The 18106-nt window shown below is 44.0% G+C and overlaps 1 protein-coding gene across 3 annotated transcripts; it reads right to left on the bottom strand.

Annotated features, from left to right (window-relative positions):
• Positions 1 to 1839: 1839 nt before the first annotated feature.
• Positions 1840 to 17225, bottom strand: ADHFE1 (alcohol dehydrogenase iron containing 1). Of its 3 annotated transcripts, none has more exons than XM_032442745.1 (15): positions 17119 to 17225; positions 16927 to 16964; positions 14592 to 14635; positions 14366 to 14419; positions 13902 to 14056; positions 13554 to 13750; positions 13180 to 13257; positions 11977 to 12082; positions 11310 to 11462; positions 10426 to 10524; positions 9859 to 9937; positions 9602 to 9698; positions 6334 to 6491; positions 4401 to 4527; positions 1840 to 4216 (listed from the first exon to the last, which is right to left on the bottom strand). In XM_032442745.1, the coding sequence occupies exons 1-14, from the start codon at positions 17172 to 17174 to the stop codon at positions 4444 to 4446; spliced, it is 1398 nt and encodes a 465-aa protein (XP_032298636.1). In that variant the 5' UTR covers positions 17175 to 17225; the 3' UTR covers positions 1840 to 4216; positions 4401 to 4443. The 3 variants fall into 3 exon arrangements, with proteins under 3 accessions (XP_032298636.1, XP_032298635.1, XP_015711224.1); XM_032442744.1 differs by having other exon boundaries at positions 1840 to 4201; XM_015855738.2 differs by having other exon boundaries at positions 3093 to 4527.
• Between the last annotated feature and the right edge of the window lie 881 nt (positions 17226 to 18106).

The raw sequence follows: 18106 nt of genomic DNA, 5'->3' as shown, positions 1-18106 counted from the left end.
GGAATCTGATTAAAGTAGATCACCTCAGATAACAAGAGGAATTAATGCTGCAAATACAGAGGAGAGGATTTTCAAGCTCATAAGCTACAGAGAGGTCAGTCATTTTCAAGTCATGCAGCTTCCAAGAATTCTGATTTTCACAGAACTGATGATCTCTTGTTTTCCTTCTGCCCGACTAGTCTTTACACTTAAATACTGATCTTAATTAATTCAGTTCTGGTTGTAATCCATTCAGCTGCCCTGTTCATTTCATGGTGCATTCTGGCACAGAGGTGAGCCAGGAGAGGGAAAACTAAACGGGAACAGGAAGAATTACTGAGACTTTTCATGGAATCATGGAATATCCTGAGCGGGCAGGGATCTACAAGGATCACTGAGTCCAGTTCCTGGCTCCACACAGCACCACCCAAAACCAAACCCTATGTCTGAGGGTGCTTTCCAAATGCTCTTTGAACTCTGGCAGCTCAGGGCAAGTGCCAGACTCCTCAGTTCCAGCCATTTCTTTCAACGTTCTATCCTCTGGCTGGTAACCAGGTTTTCACAGTCAAGCTCAATGTCTCAGCTGTACTGTATACCTATGTCAGTACACAGGTGAATTTACCAGGGCCCTGTTTGCTGTGCAGATGTCTCCAGTGAAGCACAACACGTACCCACCAGCTGCCCCGCACCACTGCTGAGCAGCGGCTGGTACAGTTGGCTCAGCCCCACTGGGCAGCTCCCTGAGCCGCCATTACTGCCATTACAGTCAGTGATGTTATTCCCCCTGACACCAGAAGTCAGAAACGGTTACTTTACTATCAGAATCTGTCCCTGAGCTCTGTGCTCACTTTTAATAACAAAGTAGTTCTAGTTTTAGATCTCCCATTTAAAATACAAATGCGGAAGGGTAGGAATTACATCAGCATGGCTGCGCTGGGAACTAAAGGTGGGAGATGGCTGTATGAAGGCTGAGGGATGTGCTCTGCCGCCATGTCATCGCCACTTTGCACGCTGACCTGGCAGCTCCAGAGCAAAGCCTGCACAGCTCCGCCGGGAGCACAAACCACACCTCTGCAAAGTGCACAGAGAGAAACAGGAGAGAGAAAAGCAGAGGGACGAGCCAGGAATGCAGCTGTGAGCATGACACGACAGGACCCGTGTGCTCTGTGAGTGGGAACAGAGGCTGAAACCCTCCAGGATGGGAAAGTGACACAGTGTGGATGCAGATTCAGCCTGTGCTTGGAAAGGTGACCCTGGAGAAGGGCTGAGACACTGCAATGAGTTACACTAAAGCCTGCATGGCTTTAGTAGCATGAGTTAAACGTGATCCAGGTGCTGCCTGTGGGAATTCCCATTCCTCACAGCTCCGATAAGCACATAGTGACAGCGATCAGCCTCTTGAAAATGGGTTACAGCCACCAACCCCTGCACACCAATGGCTGAGCAGCCACCTCATGGCCATGAGACACACCGCAGGTCTGGGCTGGTGACCAGAGGGGAAAAGGCTTTGTCTGTCTGAATCCCTGCAGCACTCAGACCTGCGATAGGGGTGGAAGTTCTGATCTAAATGACCATTAATCTTCCTTGGGGTGAAAAGGTCAGAACCGCGAGTGATTCAACGTTAACTGTTTTTTACGCCTGCAAAAAAAGCTGCTTCTTTATTTCCAGTGTGGTCTTAGAACACAGAGCAACACATAAAACATCCCAATGCTCACGGGGATTTTTTGAAGGTGATGTCAGCTTTAGATAGATGACAAACTCCATACAAACTGTCAGCCCCCTACAGCTGTGTCCATAGGACACCAACAATGCCACACAATGGTGTCCTTAAATTGCATAAAGGCAAGTGACAATGACACAGAATGAAGCAATAATGTATTGGAGCTGCTGACAATCGGTCTTTAACATGTGTTATCCATTTGACTGCAGGTGTAAATCAGCATTTCAATGTCAAGTTGCTAATTTAAGGCTGTATGGTCAAACACTCAGCGCATCCCACTAACAGCTCCAGCGTATTGTTAAAGTGGGTCAAAGTCACTACAAGCCAGTGAACACAGAGAAGAAATTCCACATCAATAAACTCGTGTTTTTGCTATGATATATATTTCATGATGCAGCAGTCTTAGATCAAATTAATCATGTAAGGGAGCTGAGCCCACAGCACAGTTCCTGTTGCCGCTGGATTGAGGCACTGGAACAGGCTGCTCAGGGACGAGGTTGAGTGACCTGCCATCCCTGAAGGAGTTCAAGGAAAGGGCAGGTGTTGCACTGAGCGCCATGGGTTAGTCTGCATGGTGCTGATGGGCCGATGGCTGGACTAGATGACCTTAGTGATCTTTCCAACCTCAGCGAGTCTATGATTGTACAGGTTGACTCGTGCTGCCCACATCAATAGCAGAACCAGGCTCTGCAGTGTGATGTCAGTGGCCAGCACTCTCGGAAGGATATACCACATTTCCTCTGTTATTACCTGGCTGTGCCTCTTCATGGCAAGAGCATTTATTTTTTAATTCCCTCTGCTGTTGATAGGAAAGCAGTTAACTTAAGGCCTTGAATTAACTCCACTGAGCTACATCAAAATGATCCTTCCTCTTACTGTTGCTATTTGGCTGCATGATGCTTCTGCTCTTGTGTAGAAACTCTCTTGTGACAGCTGTCTCAGCGCAATGGCACAAAGAGAAGATGAATGGCTTTTTTATGTTTTATCTAATGGGAGCCCTAAACTGGCAAGGTATAAAACTGCATTCTCAAGTGCTGCATTTAAGAGAACATAAGGGAGCTGAAGCTTTCCTGGTGATATGTCTTTCTTTTTCTTTTTTCTTTCTGTGTGTCAGTTTCACTGAGAAACTCAGAGCAAAGGAGTAAGCTTCTGCTTGATCTCATGTACATAGCCACAATCACTGTTTTCTTAAGGAAAAAGAGCTTTTCTTTTGGCTTTTCCTACTCCAGATTCCTTGCCCAGTGCAGTCTTACCTGCTCTGTAGCTAGTCTCCACAGTAATTGTGTTTTTTCAGGTCTCAGGGGTGTGGAAAGCCAACCAAAACAACAGCTTTGATGCACTGCCTTGAGGTTAGCACAATGCAATGAGGGATGAGCATTCACACAGACTTACCTGCAGTTTCCTCCACTTTTATTCACACAGGACAACTGTGAGAGTTTTCAGAGATTGAGCCATATTAGTTACCTGTCTTCTGCTTTTTCTTCTTTTGCTCTAACTGCTGGGATAGTCAGCACCGAAATGGGAAGATGGAAAGGACCAGGGCCTGGATAAAATGAATCCCTCACCACTTATTATGAAGGCAGTGTTTGTGATAGAGGTTACTCTGAGCAAATCCAGCAGAGGAGAAGATTCAGGAGTACATGGAAAATATACGTGCTTTCCAGAACAGGCTGTGGCATTTTAGCAGTGCAGCCCCTATGGCCACTGAACCCATTCTATTGTTACAAATGTCTTTGGTCTCCAACCAGCAGCCCCCTACCTGCTTTAACTGAACAATGAAGCAGACCTGATGCCAACGTCTGGGACATACTTGTCATCAGATCCCAGGTTAGTGCTAATTTTAGCAGATCAACACAAAAGCACAAAGGTGTGTGTATAGAGCCTTCAGCTTCAGCAGGCAGACTGAAGAACTGCCCCCTTCCTAACACCAGAGGTTAAGGGGTTCCTGTGTTTGTCTTGTGCTGTACTCACTGCATGCATCTGATGCTGAAATGGACCAACGTAAAGCAGAACCCGATTTAAATGAACTGTACGCACAACCATGTACACTTAAAAAAAGAATAAAATTATATATATATAATATTAAAATCTGAGTTTCATTTCTCCCTTTCCCACTTCCCTTTCTCAGTTGACAACCAACCAGCTGGTTAACTGCTCTGAACGTGCACACTCATTCCCACGTCTAACCAGCGCTCCCAGTGGGGCACTCGCAGCCGTATGCTACACTGCCACTTGTTAATAGTGAACCACAGCGCAGTGCCACTTCCTCAAGCTGGTGGCTGTGCTCTGAATGGCAGCACCTGCAGAGGTTCAGCAGAAGCAATTCTTTCCCACAGAAGCAAGATACAGTCGATAGTTTCTTTCCACAGAACGCAGCAGGAAAGGGGAACACAGAGACAAAATGACTGTGATGGATGATGTCTTGCTGTTACGTGGTTCCTGCTCAGTGTGCAACCATGCTTTATTCTGTATTCATTCCTTCTCTGCATACTTCAGATAGATCTAAAAGACAAATATCTGAAAATCAAGTAATACCACAGCCTACTGAGCAAGGCAAAACACAACTGAGCCTTCACTTCAAAGCAGGGCTTAGTTAAAGATGAATTCCTTGATCTTTTGGCAATGCACAACAGAACAGAAGTGGACAACACCCAAGTTCTTCCATTCTCTAAAAAAATTAAATCTATCAGTAAGAAATTACCTTTGTGTTAGAAAAGAGCACACTTCTGAGCGTAGTGTTTAAGCTAATAAAGCTTCATGGAGGCCTCAAAGAGGGCAGATAAGTCTTCTTCTGTTTGGGGACGTGGTGACAGTTTAGTCACTCTCTCCTGCAAGATGAAAGAAAAATGGGATTAGCGAAGGTTGTCAGCAAATTGAATCAAAGAGCAGTGAAGCGCGCAGCTGAATGGCGCGCCTCTGTGCTCGTGTCCTTCACAGAGAACAACTAAGTCTTGCAAGTAAGTAATCAAGTAATTAAGGTTGAAGCATCATCAGCTGTTGCACTTTCAATATTTTATTAAGTAAATATTGCTTATAAAAATTACTTATAAAAGTAAAAATTAAGTAAAAAAAGGCACTGTTTCTCAGCAAAGCAGACTCCAGCTGAATGCTGCTACTTTGGCAAACAGGAGTTTCTCCTGCTGTGACCTGTTTTGACATCTGCTTGGTGGATCCAGCCCTGTAAACACACTGATTTTTCTCAGGTGAGACCAGCCAGCACACTCTGACGTTCCTATCTGCAGTGCTGAGCCACCACAGAGAGGAAGTCACCTCTGAGGTACAGTTTGTAGCCAGCACAAATAGCACGGGCTGTGATGAGTCTGAAAAGTGTAGCTTTGTGCACATACCTCTACCTACAAGAGCCACTTTGCAGGTACAGCCAGTATCTCTTTCCTCATCCCTGGTCAGCACAGAGCAGCAGCACTGCCTCCACACAAGCCTGCTATGCACCAATGCCTGGACAGCGAGGCCCCGGCTCCTCCCTTCTGACTCAGGGAAGTCTGGTACAGTGCCAGTAATGAGGGATGTTGTGCCAATAATGCCCCAACCCGTGGGTCAGCAACCCTTCGGCTGCCCCCGGCAGGTTTGCAGGTTTTACGCTGCCACCTCCTGCTTGCAGCTTTCCTCATCTCCCCTTCCAATCCCACACAGGAGCAGCCACATTTTCCACCCTGGGACATGATGTTCTTTGCACTCACTGCTGTGTTGTGAATAGGATCAGTTTCAACAACTTCACTTAAAAAGGAAAACAAATTTCTGTTCTAAGTGGGAGTACAGATGTTTGTCCCAACACGGTTCCCAGCCTGCAGCCTGCACTCCACAGCATGGAATCACAGAATCGTAGGGGTTGGAAGGGACCTCTAGAGATCATTGAGTACAACCCCCCTGCCATAGCAGGTTCCCTACATCAGGTTGCACAGGTAGGTGTCCAGGTGGGTCTTGAATATCTCCAGAGAAGGAGACTCCACCACCTCCCTGGGCAGCCTGTTCCAGTGCTGATTTATTAGTAGCACCAGTTGCAACGTGCAGCCTTGCCAACATGAACGAGTGGGTGCTGCTGAAGAAAGCCTACTGCAAGGTGAAAGGAAAAGTTATCAAAGACTGACCTGTGTGGATAATCGACTACTAGGGAACACAAGTACATGTGCATTGTGGTACACTGGGGGTGTTCAAGGAATGATTGGATGTTGTGTTGAGGGACATGGTTTAATGGGAGCTATTGGTAATAGGTGAACGGTTGGACTCAATGATCTTTTAGGTCTTTTCCAGCCTTGGTGATTCTATGATTCTATGATTCCATATCCAAAAATGAGGTTTGAGAAACTACTGGGTTGTCTTGTTTTACACAGCACAGTTAATCAGTGCAGTGAGAGGACAGGAAATGAAATAAAAGCCTGTTTGAGACCATGCAAAGCAATCCACGCACAGAACAGAATGCAGCATGTGCTCTGTCTCACTGAAATGAAAACTTAAACTCTATGGAGGAAAGAAAAGCTGACTATGCCTCATTTTATCCACTGCAGTTGTTTTCATGTAGGATTAGAAACAACATTTGCTTGGAAAGAAACACTTTAAAAATATATATAATCTGTTCTATTTTATTTGACAAGTAAAACTTTTACTTTCTGTCTTACCTGAGGCAGAGTGCCTTTGACTAACGCAGGGATGTCTGCTTTAGAATAACCGATTGCAGCTAAGCCATCATCAACATTCAGATCAAACAGGAATTTCCGGAGCGTGTCTGCCAAAATCAACCCCGCATCTTTGATTCTGGCAGTGCGGATGTCAGCTCCTAAAATAAGACATAATGCCTTGACTGTAGGGTGGAGAGAGAGGAGGAAGCCTGTTCTGGACTTAATTTAATCATAATATCAGCTGAATACACAGCCATACATAACAGCCGCTGCTCTAAAAGCAACACGTAGTAAGAAGACGCATCAGTCTTCATTTGGAAGTTGGAATAATGTGTAAAAAGTAAATTAAAACAGGATTGGGAGAAGCAGGTAACTGCTGCCAAGGGACTAACTGCCACATGGAGTTAACTTCCCCTCCCTCTGTGCTTACAGGGAGAAGGACTTTTCAGTCTGACTAACTGCTGGGAGGAAAGCAGCTCGCACATGAACATCGGTGCTATTTATTTTTATGAACAGGGCGCCAAATGCTACTTTAATTTCAGGCCTTGAGTTTGCTGACATCTAGAGGATGAGGAAACCAGTGACAAGCAATTTTCTACTCCCCGTTCTGTTATGCATTCAAAGAGAGGAAGAGAGTATGAGGGCTGAGAAGGACAGGAGATGAAAGGGTGGTGTTTAACGGGTTAAATCAGTCCTGAAGTTTGAATGTGTGCTGACATGGAGAGCAGTGCAGAACTGAAGAGGAAGAACTGGTATATGTGAAACATCTGCTGAATGGCAATGGAAGCTTCAATATAAAATGAAAGACTATTAGTATTCCTTATGGAATAGCTTTCTCCCCTTTCTGCACTGAATGGTCAAGACTGTATTAAAACTAGAAATATGTCCAGACAGAAGACAGCTCCCTCCATCTGTCTTCTTTCCCAAGCAAGATGAGCCAAATTTATTCTCTGTGTAACCTCAATGATGTTACACAAGAGCTATGCTGGGTCCAAGCACCATACTGAGAGAATGAGTAACAACACAGCATAGCTACAGGAAAAATATTTTCTGTGATCCTCGTGCAGTTCAAGAGAGACTAATGGAACAGGAGAGCAACAAGCTCACTTGAGTAGCTCAGATGTCTGGGTAGAAAGAGCGGCAGTTCTGCAGTAGGGACTGTCAAGGAGAACTTGATAAATAACATATGGCAGTCTGGTGTGAAGCCTTACACTACTGGAATTATGCCACGCTACCCGAGTTTACCCTGGGTTTTGCTGTAGAGGAGTAATTAGAACACAAAGGCAACCAGGTACCTTCAGACAGTAAAATGAAAAGGGAAAGGAAGAGATGCAAAAAGTAAATGTGAAGGAGAGTTTCAAAACACTGCTGTCGTTCTGTTACTTTCTTTTTCGATCATCCTAAAGGACCCATCAGCCTTTGATGGCACTCCGCAAATATCTGGCCACACGCACGCCTACTTCAACTGTTTAAGAATCCTCCCAGGGGGGTATTAAGCTTTTTCTGGCCATACCCAAGTTCACAGCTGCACATTCATACAACATAACTATTTAGTAATCTTCTCCACATTATAAAATACTTTCTTAGTCACTGTACTTGGCAACGTGACAGATTTGAATCAGCTACTGGAGTCAGTTGGATTCCAGACTCGAATAAAAAGTGAATACCCCAGGTGGGAATTAACAAGTTCATTTCCATGTGTCATCTCAGCAAAGTCAGTCACTTCATAGCATGGCAGGCACTAACATAGTTTAAATTTCTATTGAGAAAATTAATGGAGCTTTTTGAGGAAGAATTTCTGGCAGCCGTTCATACCACAAAACCTGAAGGAACTGCTTTTTCACTCCTACTTTTACAATCAGTGAACCAGAGATCAAATCCTCTGATGTGCACCGTGCAGGCCAGTTTTTCAACTCCACTTTCTTAGTCTGTGCTATGTGAGCTGAATGTCATTGCTACAGGAACACAGGCATTTTGTAGCTTAGCACATGATTCCAGCTACGTCTGCATTCTGTTTCTGACCACAGACAGGACTGTGTGCTTTGGAGGAAGGCTGAACAAACTTCCAAATCAGCAATTAAAAAAGAATCTGAATTAATCCTGCCCCACCAATCTATTTTTTCTGACCATGTTTCACGTCCTCTTTAATGTGACCGTGTTATTTTCATTCTCGATATAAAAGCCCTACTCTGATTAAACCCATGATGCCGTCAGTTTACTTGTACAGGGAAGTTGTACACGTGACTGCATTGCTGTGACTTGCATGCAGAAGGTTGACCATACAAGGGATTGAATATGAATTTTCCAAATACCAGGAGAGTTGCCCTACCCACTTTCTCTCTGCTGTCTACACTGCTGCACACGTGACTGTGATTGCTCACTGCTCAAGACAGCCAGCATGGGCATCAGCAGCAGTTTAGCTACAACACAGAATGTAGCACAGGCAGAAAAGCTGACCTGAGATATAAATAATATAGCCCATGGGAGAGCCGTGCTGCCACAGCTACACTGCTAACAGCTCCAGCAACACACAGCTGAAAGCTAGTTCATTATGCACAGTTATGCTGGGGGTGCAATGAGAGTATCTTATCTTCAGGACACCTTCCAGAAATGGACTGCACAGATTTACAAAGAGCTGAAAATGTAATTTTTAAATGTGCTGTCAGCTTGCAGCATTTACTTTTATTACGGTAAGAAGCAGAAAACCCCCTTCTGAGCCATCACAGATGTGACTGCAGAACAGCTACTCAATGCTTCCCCTTGAAGTTGTCCACTCAGAAATTCCATCACCTACAAATAAGCTTAGGCCTAATTTAGAAGGACCAAAAGCTACAGATACAGTTTGCTCTCAAGAAGAGCAGGAGTGATCCAGAACATCACTGTCCTCATTCATTGCAACAGGAGGGAATTCGTTAGGCAGAAAACTTCCTTTTAGGTAACAGATGCAACTGAGTACCAGTTTGTTTTATGGTATCAACGCTACAGTAACCTCGCTCCATAAAGCCCTGAGAGACTCCAATCACAGTTATGCTCTGCTGATTTGCACAGTTATCTATAGTTCATGTCAGCTTTCCAGTTTTCTAGCCAAGAAGCAGAGTTCTCCAGCTTGCTTCTCTAATTACATTATTCAATACAAAAAATTAAACTCCAGAAAGCAACATTTGTTTTTTAAACAGAAAAATTCCACACACACTTTTTTCCCTCCCCAAAAGACACTTTGGAACAACTTCTGTAAACGTGAGTAAGATGAATCCATAGAGACCCTTACCTAATATCTCTGCAGCTTCCAAGTGCCGCTCAGGATGTACCTGTGCTGTGAAAGCAAACACTGCTGGGGATGTCAGCACCACAGAAAGGCCATGTGGCTGGAAAGTAAATGAATACATATAAAAACATTATATATATATGTATATATATGAAAACACATCAATAGCACATCTCTTTGCATTTTCAATGCACTTTGGCACTCATTAATGTGAGATAACAGGGAATATAATAAGAAAACAAAAATGAATCAAGTTTTACCACTAAAGAGTGATCCACGTTATAATCCTTTGGTTTATAAGTTTTGACCAAACCAGAAATAGGGTAAGACATTCCGTGGCTGGAAAGAAAGCAGAGAGAAAGAGATTAGGGCAACTTGCCTGGTATTTGGAAAATGGATGTTCGGTCCCCTGTGCAGCCAAACTTTTGTATGCAAGTCTCTTAGACAGAGACATGCAAAAGGTATTTAGACACAGACATGGTAAGGACATGTTGGATGTTAGGAAGCACTTCTTTACAGAAAGGGTAGTTAGGTACTGGAATAGGCTCCCCAGGGAGGTGATTGAATCACCATCCCTGGATGTGTGTTAAGAGCCGTTTGGATGTGGTGCTCAGGGATATGATTTAGTGTAGGGTTGTTAGAGTTAGGGTACTACGGTTAGGCTGAAGTTGGACTTGATGATCTTTAAGGTCTTTTCCAACCTGGCTAATTCTATGACTCTATGACTCTCCCTGTGATAAACGGCAACACGCTACAGTGTCTTATCATAAACCCTAGAAAAAAAAGGCAGCAATGTCTGTGAAGGGATTAACATTTCCTGCACTTACCAGAGATGAACGCCAGCGTTGCCAAAGCCGATACCAGCAAAAGCACTTGCAAGGTGCATGTTGGCTCTTGCTTCACGGTCTTCAGGGTTTCTGATGGCTCTGCACACCATGGAGACAATGGTAGCAGTGAATTCCCACATGAAGTAGAAAATCAGGGCAGAGAAGGGAAAAACAGTTTCTTTACCCAGATAAGCTGATAAAAAAAAAATAATGCTGGCAGGGGGATCAGTTTGTCACTTCAGCTAAAGAGCAATCCTGATCAGAAGATCAAACTGTCTTTCCTTTCACTTGGGCAAAAACTGAGTAAATAGGGTTAAACGAGCTGTATCCAGTTTAGTGGTGGTTTCAACAGCTCTGTCAAAGAATTCAGACAACCCCACATGCAGCTCTAGGCCCATCTCAGTAGGTGCTGCTCTGAACCCTACCATCCATCAAACTTCCCTGCCTTCCCCAGGCCAGGCTGCTTGTAGAGGTTAACAGCATGGATAAAAAGTCTCAGGAATAGATTCCATAGAACAACAGAAAACATTCAGAATGGCCAGGTATTGTAAAATTCTTTAACAAAGTAACATATTGATCTTCAACATAAACTTACATTGTATAGAAAAGTTTTAAACAGACCAAAACTTAACTGGAAATGATCAAATCAAATTCCCAGTTAAGCCAAAACTGAGTGACTATAAATACTTGTTTATTGAGGACTTCTAGAATAGATCCGGGGAAGCATTAAAAAGCTGCCTCTACAGGAGTAATCCTAATTCAGGAGAAATTCAAGGTAGAAAATGTAGGTTTAACACATTACGCCAAACTAAAATTCAAGCTTTTCTTTTTGAGCACTGAAGACTAAATATTCCGTGAGGAGGGATGGCTGTTAAAGGCATTACCTTTTCAAATATTTAGCTACGATGCGTAGAGCATGAAGAGCCCAGACATCGCTGATGGGGTTGCTGCCTTGGTAAGCTGGTCTGTTGATTGGATTTGAAGGGCAGGGACTGCGCATATTGTATGGAAGAGCCGTGTATGATTCAAGAGCATGGCTAAAAGAAAGGTTAAACAATGAATTATTGAAGTGGGAGAGCCCACTGCCAACAGTCTCATCTCCCAAATAGTCATAAATCTGGTTAGATGAAGTGGAGTCATTGCCTACATTGCTACACTTAGATGCACGAACTACAGACAGAACATCTTTATTTACAAAGAAATGCTGTTAGACACTGTGGCTCAGCACAACTCACCAAGCTTGAGAAGTCACACGGTTTCCTTATGCATCTATTACCCTAATGCATGCAGCACCCAGAAGCAAGGCAACTTCTGACTCCCAGAACATAAACTTCTGTGTATTTTGAGCAGTTAAAAGCTGTAGGTTAAAGCTGGTTTTCTGACAAGTGAAAAGCACATCATAATTAAGAGGAAAGTATAACAGAGGTCACATTAATAAGAAGAAGAGAGGAAGAAAAAAAATCATTTTCTACTTCTTTAGTACACCTTTATCTACAACCATTGCAGCAAAAACAGAAAGCTGCAAGAAAATCAAGCACACAGACAACTCACCAAAGCACATCAAAGCCACTGTTGGCCACTATTCTCTCAGGCATAGACAGTGTGTGCAAAGGATCAATGATGCCCAGTGTAGGCTTGATGGCTCTTGAAGCAATACCTGCAGTATATTTAAGGGAAATGACAAAGGGTTTTTACAACAAAACAAGACCACAAAAGTTTAACATTCAAATCATAAAGAAGGGAAATGATTTGAAAATACACAGGGAAAAGCAAAGGGAGAAAAGGGAGAGCAAGACCTATGAATCTAAATCTTACTGAAGTTCCCATAGGAGACTGTTGCCTGAAGTAAATGACACCAGGCAGTGTTCTCTGCCACCTTCCTTGAGTAAACTGTACTTTTAAAACACCTGTGCTGAATGGCACCTGCAGCATCGCTCTTACATTTGTATCTCTGGTGAACAGCTCTAGGAATCAGAGGAAGACTGGTTTGTTTCCACCAGAAATTAATACTTATTGTATCTTCAGATCTTTCATCTCTGCCTTCATATCATGGCTAAGGTGACACAGAAGCAGCTTAGAGAGTGAGAGAGCCATGCATACACACAGACTGACCAACTGCATATGGATTACAGAACTCTGAGCTACAGTCACAATTCTCAGCACACACATTTGGGTCCCATCCACTGCAGACACAGCATATAAAGCTCACATGTTCTGAAATAAAACCTCAAAATAGCTGTGAAGCTTAAGATGACATTTTAGCTGTAATCCTTATTTTCCAGGGATGAAAAGGTCAAAGGAAGGCAGTGCCCTTTATTTGCACAGTGTCTCAGGCCTGAGGTTTCAGAAGTCAGGAAAGGGAACATTTGGTTGCAATTACAAAACAAAGGAACATAAGTCTTAAAAACAGACAGAAAAATACAAAGGAAATAAGAAACAGTTGGCTGACCCTGAACGTAAGTAGAAATTTCCTTTGCTATTAACATTTTCTGCCATTTAATGACCTGAAGGATTTTAGTATCCTGGTTTGCCTTCAAACTGTAATCCACTGTATCGCACTGGCATTTAATTATGTTAATATGCTATAAATTTAATTTGAGGAGGAAACCTTTAAGCTTCAAATTTGTCTGTGGCAGCTGAATCAAATGAAATGACATCTGAAATGACAGGCCGTATCCCTCTTGTTCAAGGCGAGGACATAAGGAAGACATTGGGATATAAAAATTGTTTTGAATAGCAAACAAAAATCCTCACCAGTTTTCACTTTAAGCTCTTTGAAGTCAAAAATGGCAACACCAGTGGTTTCACTTCCAGTGCCAGCTGTTGTAGGCACTAAAAAGAAGAACAAGAACATGTAATAAATAAAGCCTATTAACACAAAATAAATCATAGAATCATAGAATGGGCTGGAAGGGACCTTTAAAAGGTTATCACACTTCAGCTTAACAAGACCAAGTAATGACAAAATCAAACAGCAGATTTACTGCTGAATACAGCTAGAGGAAAAGGAAGCCCAAAGGGAGGGGAAAAGGTGATGGCAAACTGATTTCAGTAGAAATATGCACAGAGCACAGAACGTATCCTCTGCTCTTCCCCCTCACTCCCCACACACACCTCTGCTGCTTTACCTGCAACAAGTGGCTTAAGGGGCACAGTGACAGCCTTTCCCTTCCCTATAGGAGCGTTGACGTAATCCAAGAAGTCTGAGGTAGGGCTGGAGGCATACAGGTTGGCAGCCTTACAGGTGTCTATCACAGACCCACCTCCAACGGCAACGTAGGCATCAAATCCCCCCTTTTTAGCAAATTCAATGGCATCCAAGAAACTTGGAAAACAAGGAAAGCCTTCAAATTAGTCAGGGGAAAAACAGTACATAGGAAAATAATGAAGGCTGGTGTATAGTCACAAAGAGGTGTTCAAGGAATGCTGAAAGAGCCTCAGCAGCCCTTTAAGAAACATGCTGTCAGAAGCAATACCTCTGGTCTGTTGGCTCCACCCGGACGTTGTTGTACATCTGAAAGCTTATACCAGATTTTGTCAAGGAATTCAACACTGCATCTACAGGAGGCAGTTGGGAGAGGTTTCTATCCGTCATCAAACAAACTCTTTTAGCACCCAGATTCTGCAGGTCCTAGAATAACAATGAAATTAAAACAATTGGTGTGGAATCACACACTGACCTACTTAGATTCTACACCAAAACAGCTGAAGCACTTAGTAAAACCTTGAAAAGCACTTGCTTCTTGCAAGACTTTTGAAACAACAATAACTAAAGAAAAACGAGGAGTCGCAGATACATACACACAAGACTACATGGACACAAAGTGGGGGTTCAGAAACACAATATAAGAGCTTTCCCAAATTAAATGGGCAGTCAGCACCAGCAGCCTTTCAGAAAACAACTCTTCCCCAGTGATGGATTTGCATTAACAACGCTTACCATGCCAATCTCTTTAGTGACTCCTTCTCCATAGCGGATGTTTGAAATGGCCATCTGCACAATAAAGAACATATGTTTTTCTAGGAGAAGTGAAGATATGCAATCCAGCCTCAAGCAATCAAAATGAAATATAAATATTTACTAACATAAGCACTTGCTAAGTGCCGTATTTGATAGTAAAAAGCACATTATTTTTAAATCAAATAGACTTTATTATTAAATCTACCTCAAATGCATAGTCTGTATTTCTCAGGGTTGCCCGTTCAGGAACTGAAATGAAAATTAAACATTAAAATTAAGGAACAAAGAGTGACCTCAATCACTACAGCAATACTAAAGACGACAGATTTCTTTGCTCTTAACATCACCAAAACATTGGCACAGATCATCTTTGCTTGCCTTTGCTTGTCACCCATTTTGTCCTCAGCTGTTTGTGTGGTTAAACGATCTCAGTACTTAGAATCATAGAATCGTTTGAGTTCTTTTGAATCATATGATTCAAGATAATTTTTATTTCCTTAAGATTTCTTCCCTATACAAACTGAATAAGTTAGCAGGAAATTTGCACAAGAACAATTGATGGATATTTATGCATGTATGATAAATGTGTGCAGCTGAGCATCTGCAGGGCATACAGGATGCTCCACACTGTTTGAGAGTTGTTACAAATGCACAGGGCCTACGTGATAACCTTCTGAACAGCCTGCAGGACAAAAACAGGAGACATCATCCACATACCTCTGAACTGAAAGTGCCTTTTGTGTGTGTGGAAACTATTATGATAGGTGCTTATACTTCTTTTTACTTCTTACTTGTCCTGAACTTACAGCTGACACCGAACTACTTGCCTGAAAATTAAGGAACTGCATGCATAGCTGATAATAAATAGAGCTTTGATATGAATCCATCTTACTATCGACATTATTCAGCAGAAAAACTATTTGTAAGGACAGTACTTCAATCATGTCTCCTCTTTGCCATGTCATTCCCCCCTGAATTTTCACAGTACTCTCTTTTGCATATCCTGATGCTGTCACAAAGTGAAACGAACCACATCAACTGAAACAGCCCATTCTTCTCCAAGAAAAGATCAGATGAGGCATTCTGCTCTTCCAGCTGAAGTCATGCCTTCTGTCTGCTATATTAATTGAAAGAAATGTGATTTGGATTCAGATCCAATGAGTGAAGCCATAATGAGTCTTACAGACACTCTGGGGTGCACTGAAGCACTGACCCACAACAGTAACAGATAGATGTATTAAAATCCTTTATGTGCGTTCTATTCAAGCCCAGGCCAGCTGCTGTCCGCTCTTTCATTGCCATCTCTTGCCAGGCTGTACATGTTTGACCTCTCCTGAAGCACGGATGTGCTGTACACCCAGTCATTAATTTGACAAGCTAAGAACATGTCCAAGAGATTTACTCACTCGCTTTCTGATGATATAATAGATGACCTGCTGTTATTTTCTTGTGCAAAACTTCACTTACAGGAAGAATTTTGGTGAGTTCAAAAACTGTGGCACTTCCCTCCACACTGCCCACAGTCACAATGAACAATAAATATATTTGGACTTCTTGCTAGTCACTGTTAAGCCAATTCCTGTTATTTATAGATCTATGGAACTGGTATTATCTTGCTACTTTATACAACCAATTTTTGCCTAAAACTTAGGGAGCATTGGAGCATTCTTAATTAAGATTTCTAGTTAGTTTGAATTGACTGTGGGAGTAATAAGAAAAGAATGAGGTTTTATTTCTCAGCTGTGCTTTTCTCTTGCAGTATGATGGTCTTTGGACAAAATCATTACCTGAACATCTATTAGCTTTTCCACGAGCAAAATGGCAATGGTAACTCTTTAAAAAGTGTCTCCAGTAAAGCACAAGAATCAAAACCACTCAGAAGCACTCATCACTGAAATTAGGGGCCCAAATACCAACTCTAGTGGAAACTGTATCTACTGTATCCCATGGCAGCTGCAGCTCCTCACAGCTGAGGGGCAGCGCTGAGCTCTGCTCTGTGTGACAGCAACAGGGCCCCAGGGAACGGCATGGAGCTGTGTCAGGGGAGGAGCGGGTAGGGCTAGGGACAGAGTGTGCACCAGAGGGCGGTGGGCACGGAACGGGCTGCACAGGGCAGTGAACGCGGCCCTGAGCTGCCCAGAGTTCAAAGAGCATTTGGACAGCGCTCTCAGCCATAGGGTTTTGTTTTTATGTGGTTCTGTGTAGAGTCAGCTCACACATTGGACTCAGTGATCTGTGTGGGTCCACTCCAACTCAGGACATGCTGTGACACTCTATGAGCAGCAGCAGCTTCTGTGCAGCCTGCCTTTCAGCAGGGGGAAGGAGGACAGAGCACACTGACTGCAGCTTACATGGAGACATGGGATCTCTCCAACAAAAATCTTTATTATCGCACAGCTGCAAAATAAGCGACTGCTCACCTTATGCTTTCTCTGCTCTCTTTTCTATCTGTTACATGCACCCTCTACCCAGGCAGTACGTGTACACAATGGCCACAGTCTCAATGCAGAATTATTTCACACACGCGATTTAAACCATACCTTGGGAATAAGTGTGGCTGTGAGTCGGGCACCGACATCTGGATAGCAGGAAAGAAAAAACACAAAGAACACACAAAGAACACAACACAAGTACTGAAGTGCCGTTTTAAAGGTAAAACTAAGGCAGAACACCCGAAGGAATCCCTCAGAACCTCCTGCAGGCATTCAACCACCCGTCCCGCCCGCACTCACGCCGCCCGCTGCAGCTGCCTGAGGAGGCGCACGGCCCGCTCCCGCCCGGCCGCCATGGCGCTGCACGGCCCGCTGGGACGGCACGGCCGGGAACACCCCTCAGGAGCCGCGGGGCGGGACGCCGGGGGACTTGGCTGCAGCGCTACCGCTCAGCTCTTCACAAGCCTCGTTGTCCTTCTCTGGACCTGCTTCAGCACCTCACAGAATCACAGAATGAGCCGGGTTGGAAGGGACCTCAAGGATCATGTAGTTCCAACCCCCCTGCCTGGCAGGGCCACCAAACATACACATTTACTAGATCGGGTTGCCCAGGGCCCCGTCCAACCTGGCCTTGAACACCTCCAAGGACGGGGCATCCACAACCTCCCTGGGCAGCCTGTTCCAGGGCCTAACCACTCTCCTTGTGAAGAACTTCCCCCCAGCATCCAACCTAAATCTTCCCTCTTTTAACTTAAAACCATTTCCCCGTGTCAGCCCTTTCAAAGAGTTTACTCCCTTCCTGGGAGTAAGTTCCCTTCAGGTATTGAAAGGCTGCAATGAGGTCACCCCACAACCTTCTCTTCTCCAGGCTGAACAAACCCAACTTTCTCAGCCTGTCCTCATAGGGGAGGTGCTCCAGCCCCCTGATCACCTTCGTGGCCCTCCTCTGGACCCTTTCCAAAATCTCCATATCTTTTTTGTACTGAGGGCTCCACACCTGGACACAGTACTCCAGATGGGGCCTCACAAGAGCAGAGTAGAGAGGGACGATCACCTCCCTATCCCTGCTGACCACCCCTCTCCTGATGGAGCCCAGGATCCCATTTGCTTTCCGGGCCGCCAGAGCGCACTGCTGGCTCATGTTAAGTCTTTCGTCCATCAGGACCCCCAGGTCCTTCTCTGCTGAGCTGCTCTCAAGGACCACTCCTCAAGGACCTCCCCATTGCAGAACACAGGAGCTGCTGCCCAGCCACCCCCAAGCCCTCCCACAGGAGCCGTGCACAAGACA

The sequence above is a fragment of the Coturnix japonica genome, chromosome 2 (genome assembly GCF_001577835.2).
Source record: "Coturnix japonica isolate 7356 chromosome 2, Coturnix japonica 2.1, whole genome shotgun sequence".
In the NCBI taxonomy this organism is placed as follows: Eukaryota; Metazoa; Chordata; class Aves; order Galliformes; family Phasianidae; genus Coturnix; species Coturnix japonica.
Note: the sequence above shows the minus strand (reverse complement) of the source record. Positions and strands in the feature narration are given on the sequence as shown.

Excerpts from the sequence above, each read along its gene's own strand:
- ADHFE1 (XM_032442745.1), bottom strand. The coding sequence starts at position 17,174 with ATGGCGGCCGGGCGGGAGCGGGCCGTGCGCCTCCTCAGGCAGCTGCAG. Across the intron at positions 14,636-16,926 it reads CAGCCACACTTATTCCCAAG|TTCCTGAACGGGCAACCCTG; the intron begins GTATGGTTTAAA and ends TTTTCATTTCAG. Across the intron at positions 9,938-10,425 it reads AACGCTGGCGTTCATCTCTG|CCACGGAATGTCTTACCCTA; the intron begins GTAAGTGCAGGA and ends CTTTCTTTCCAG.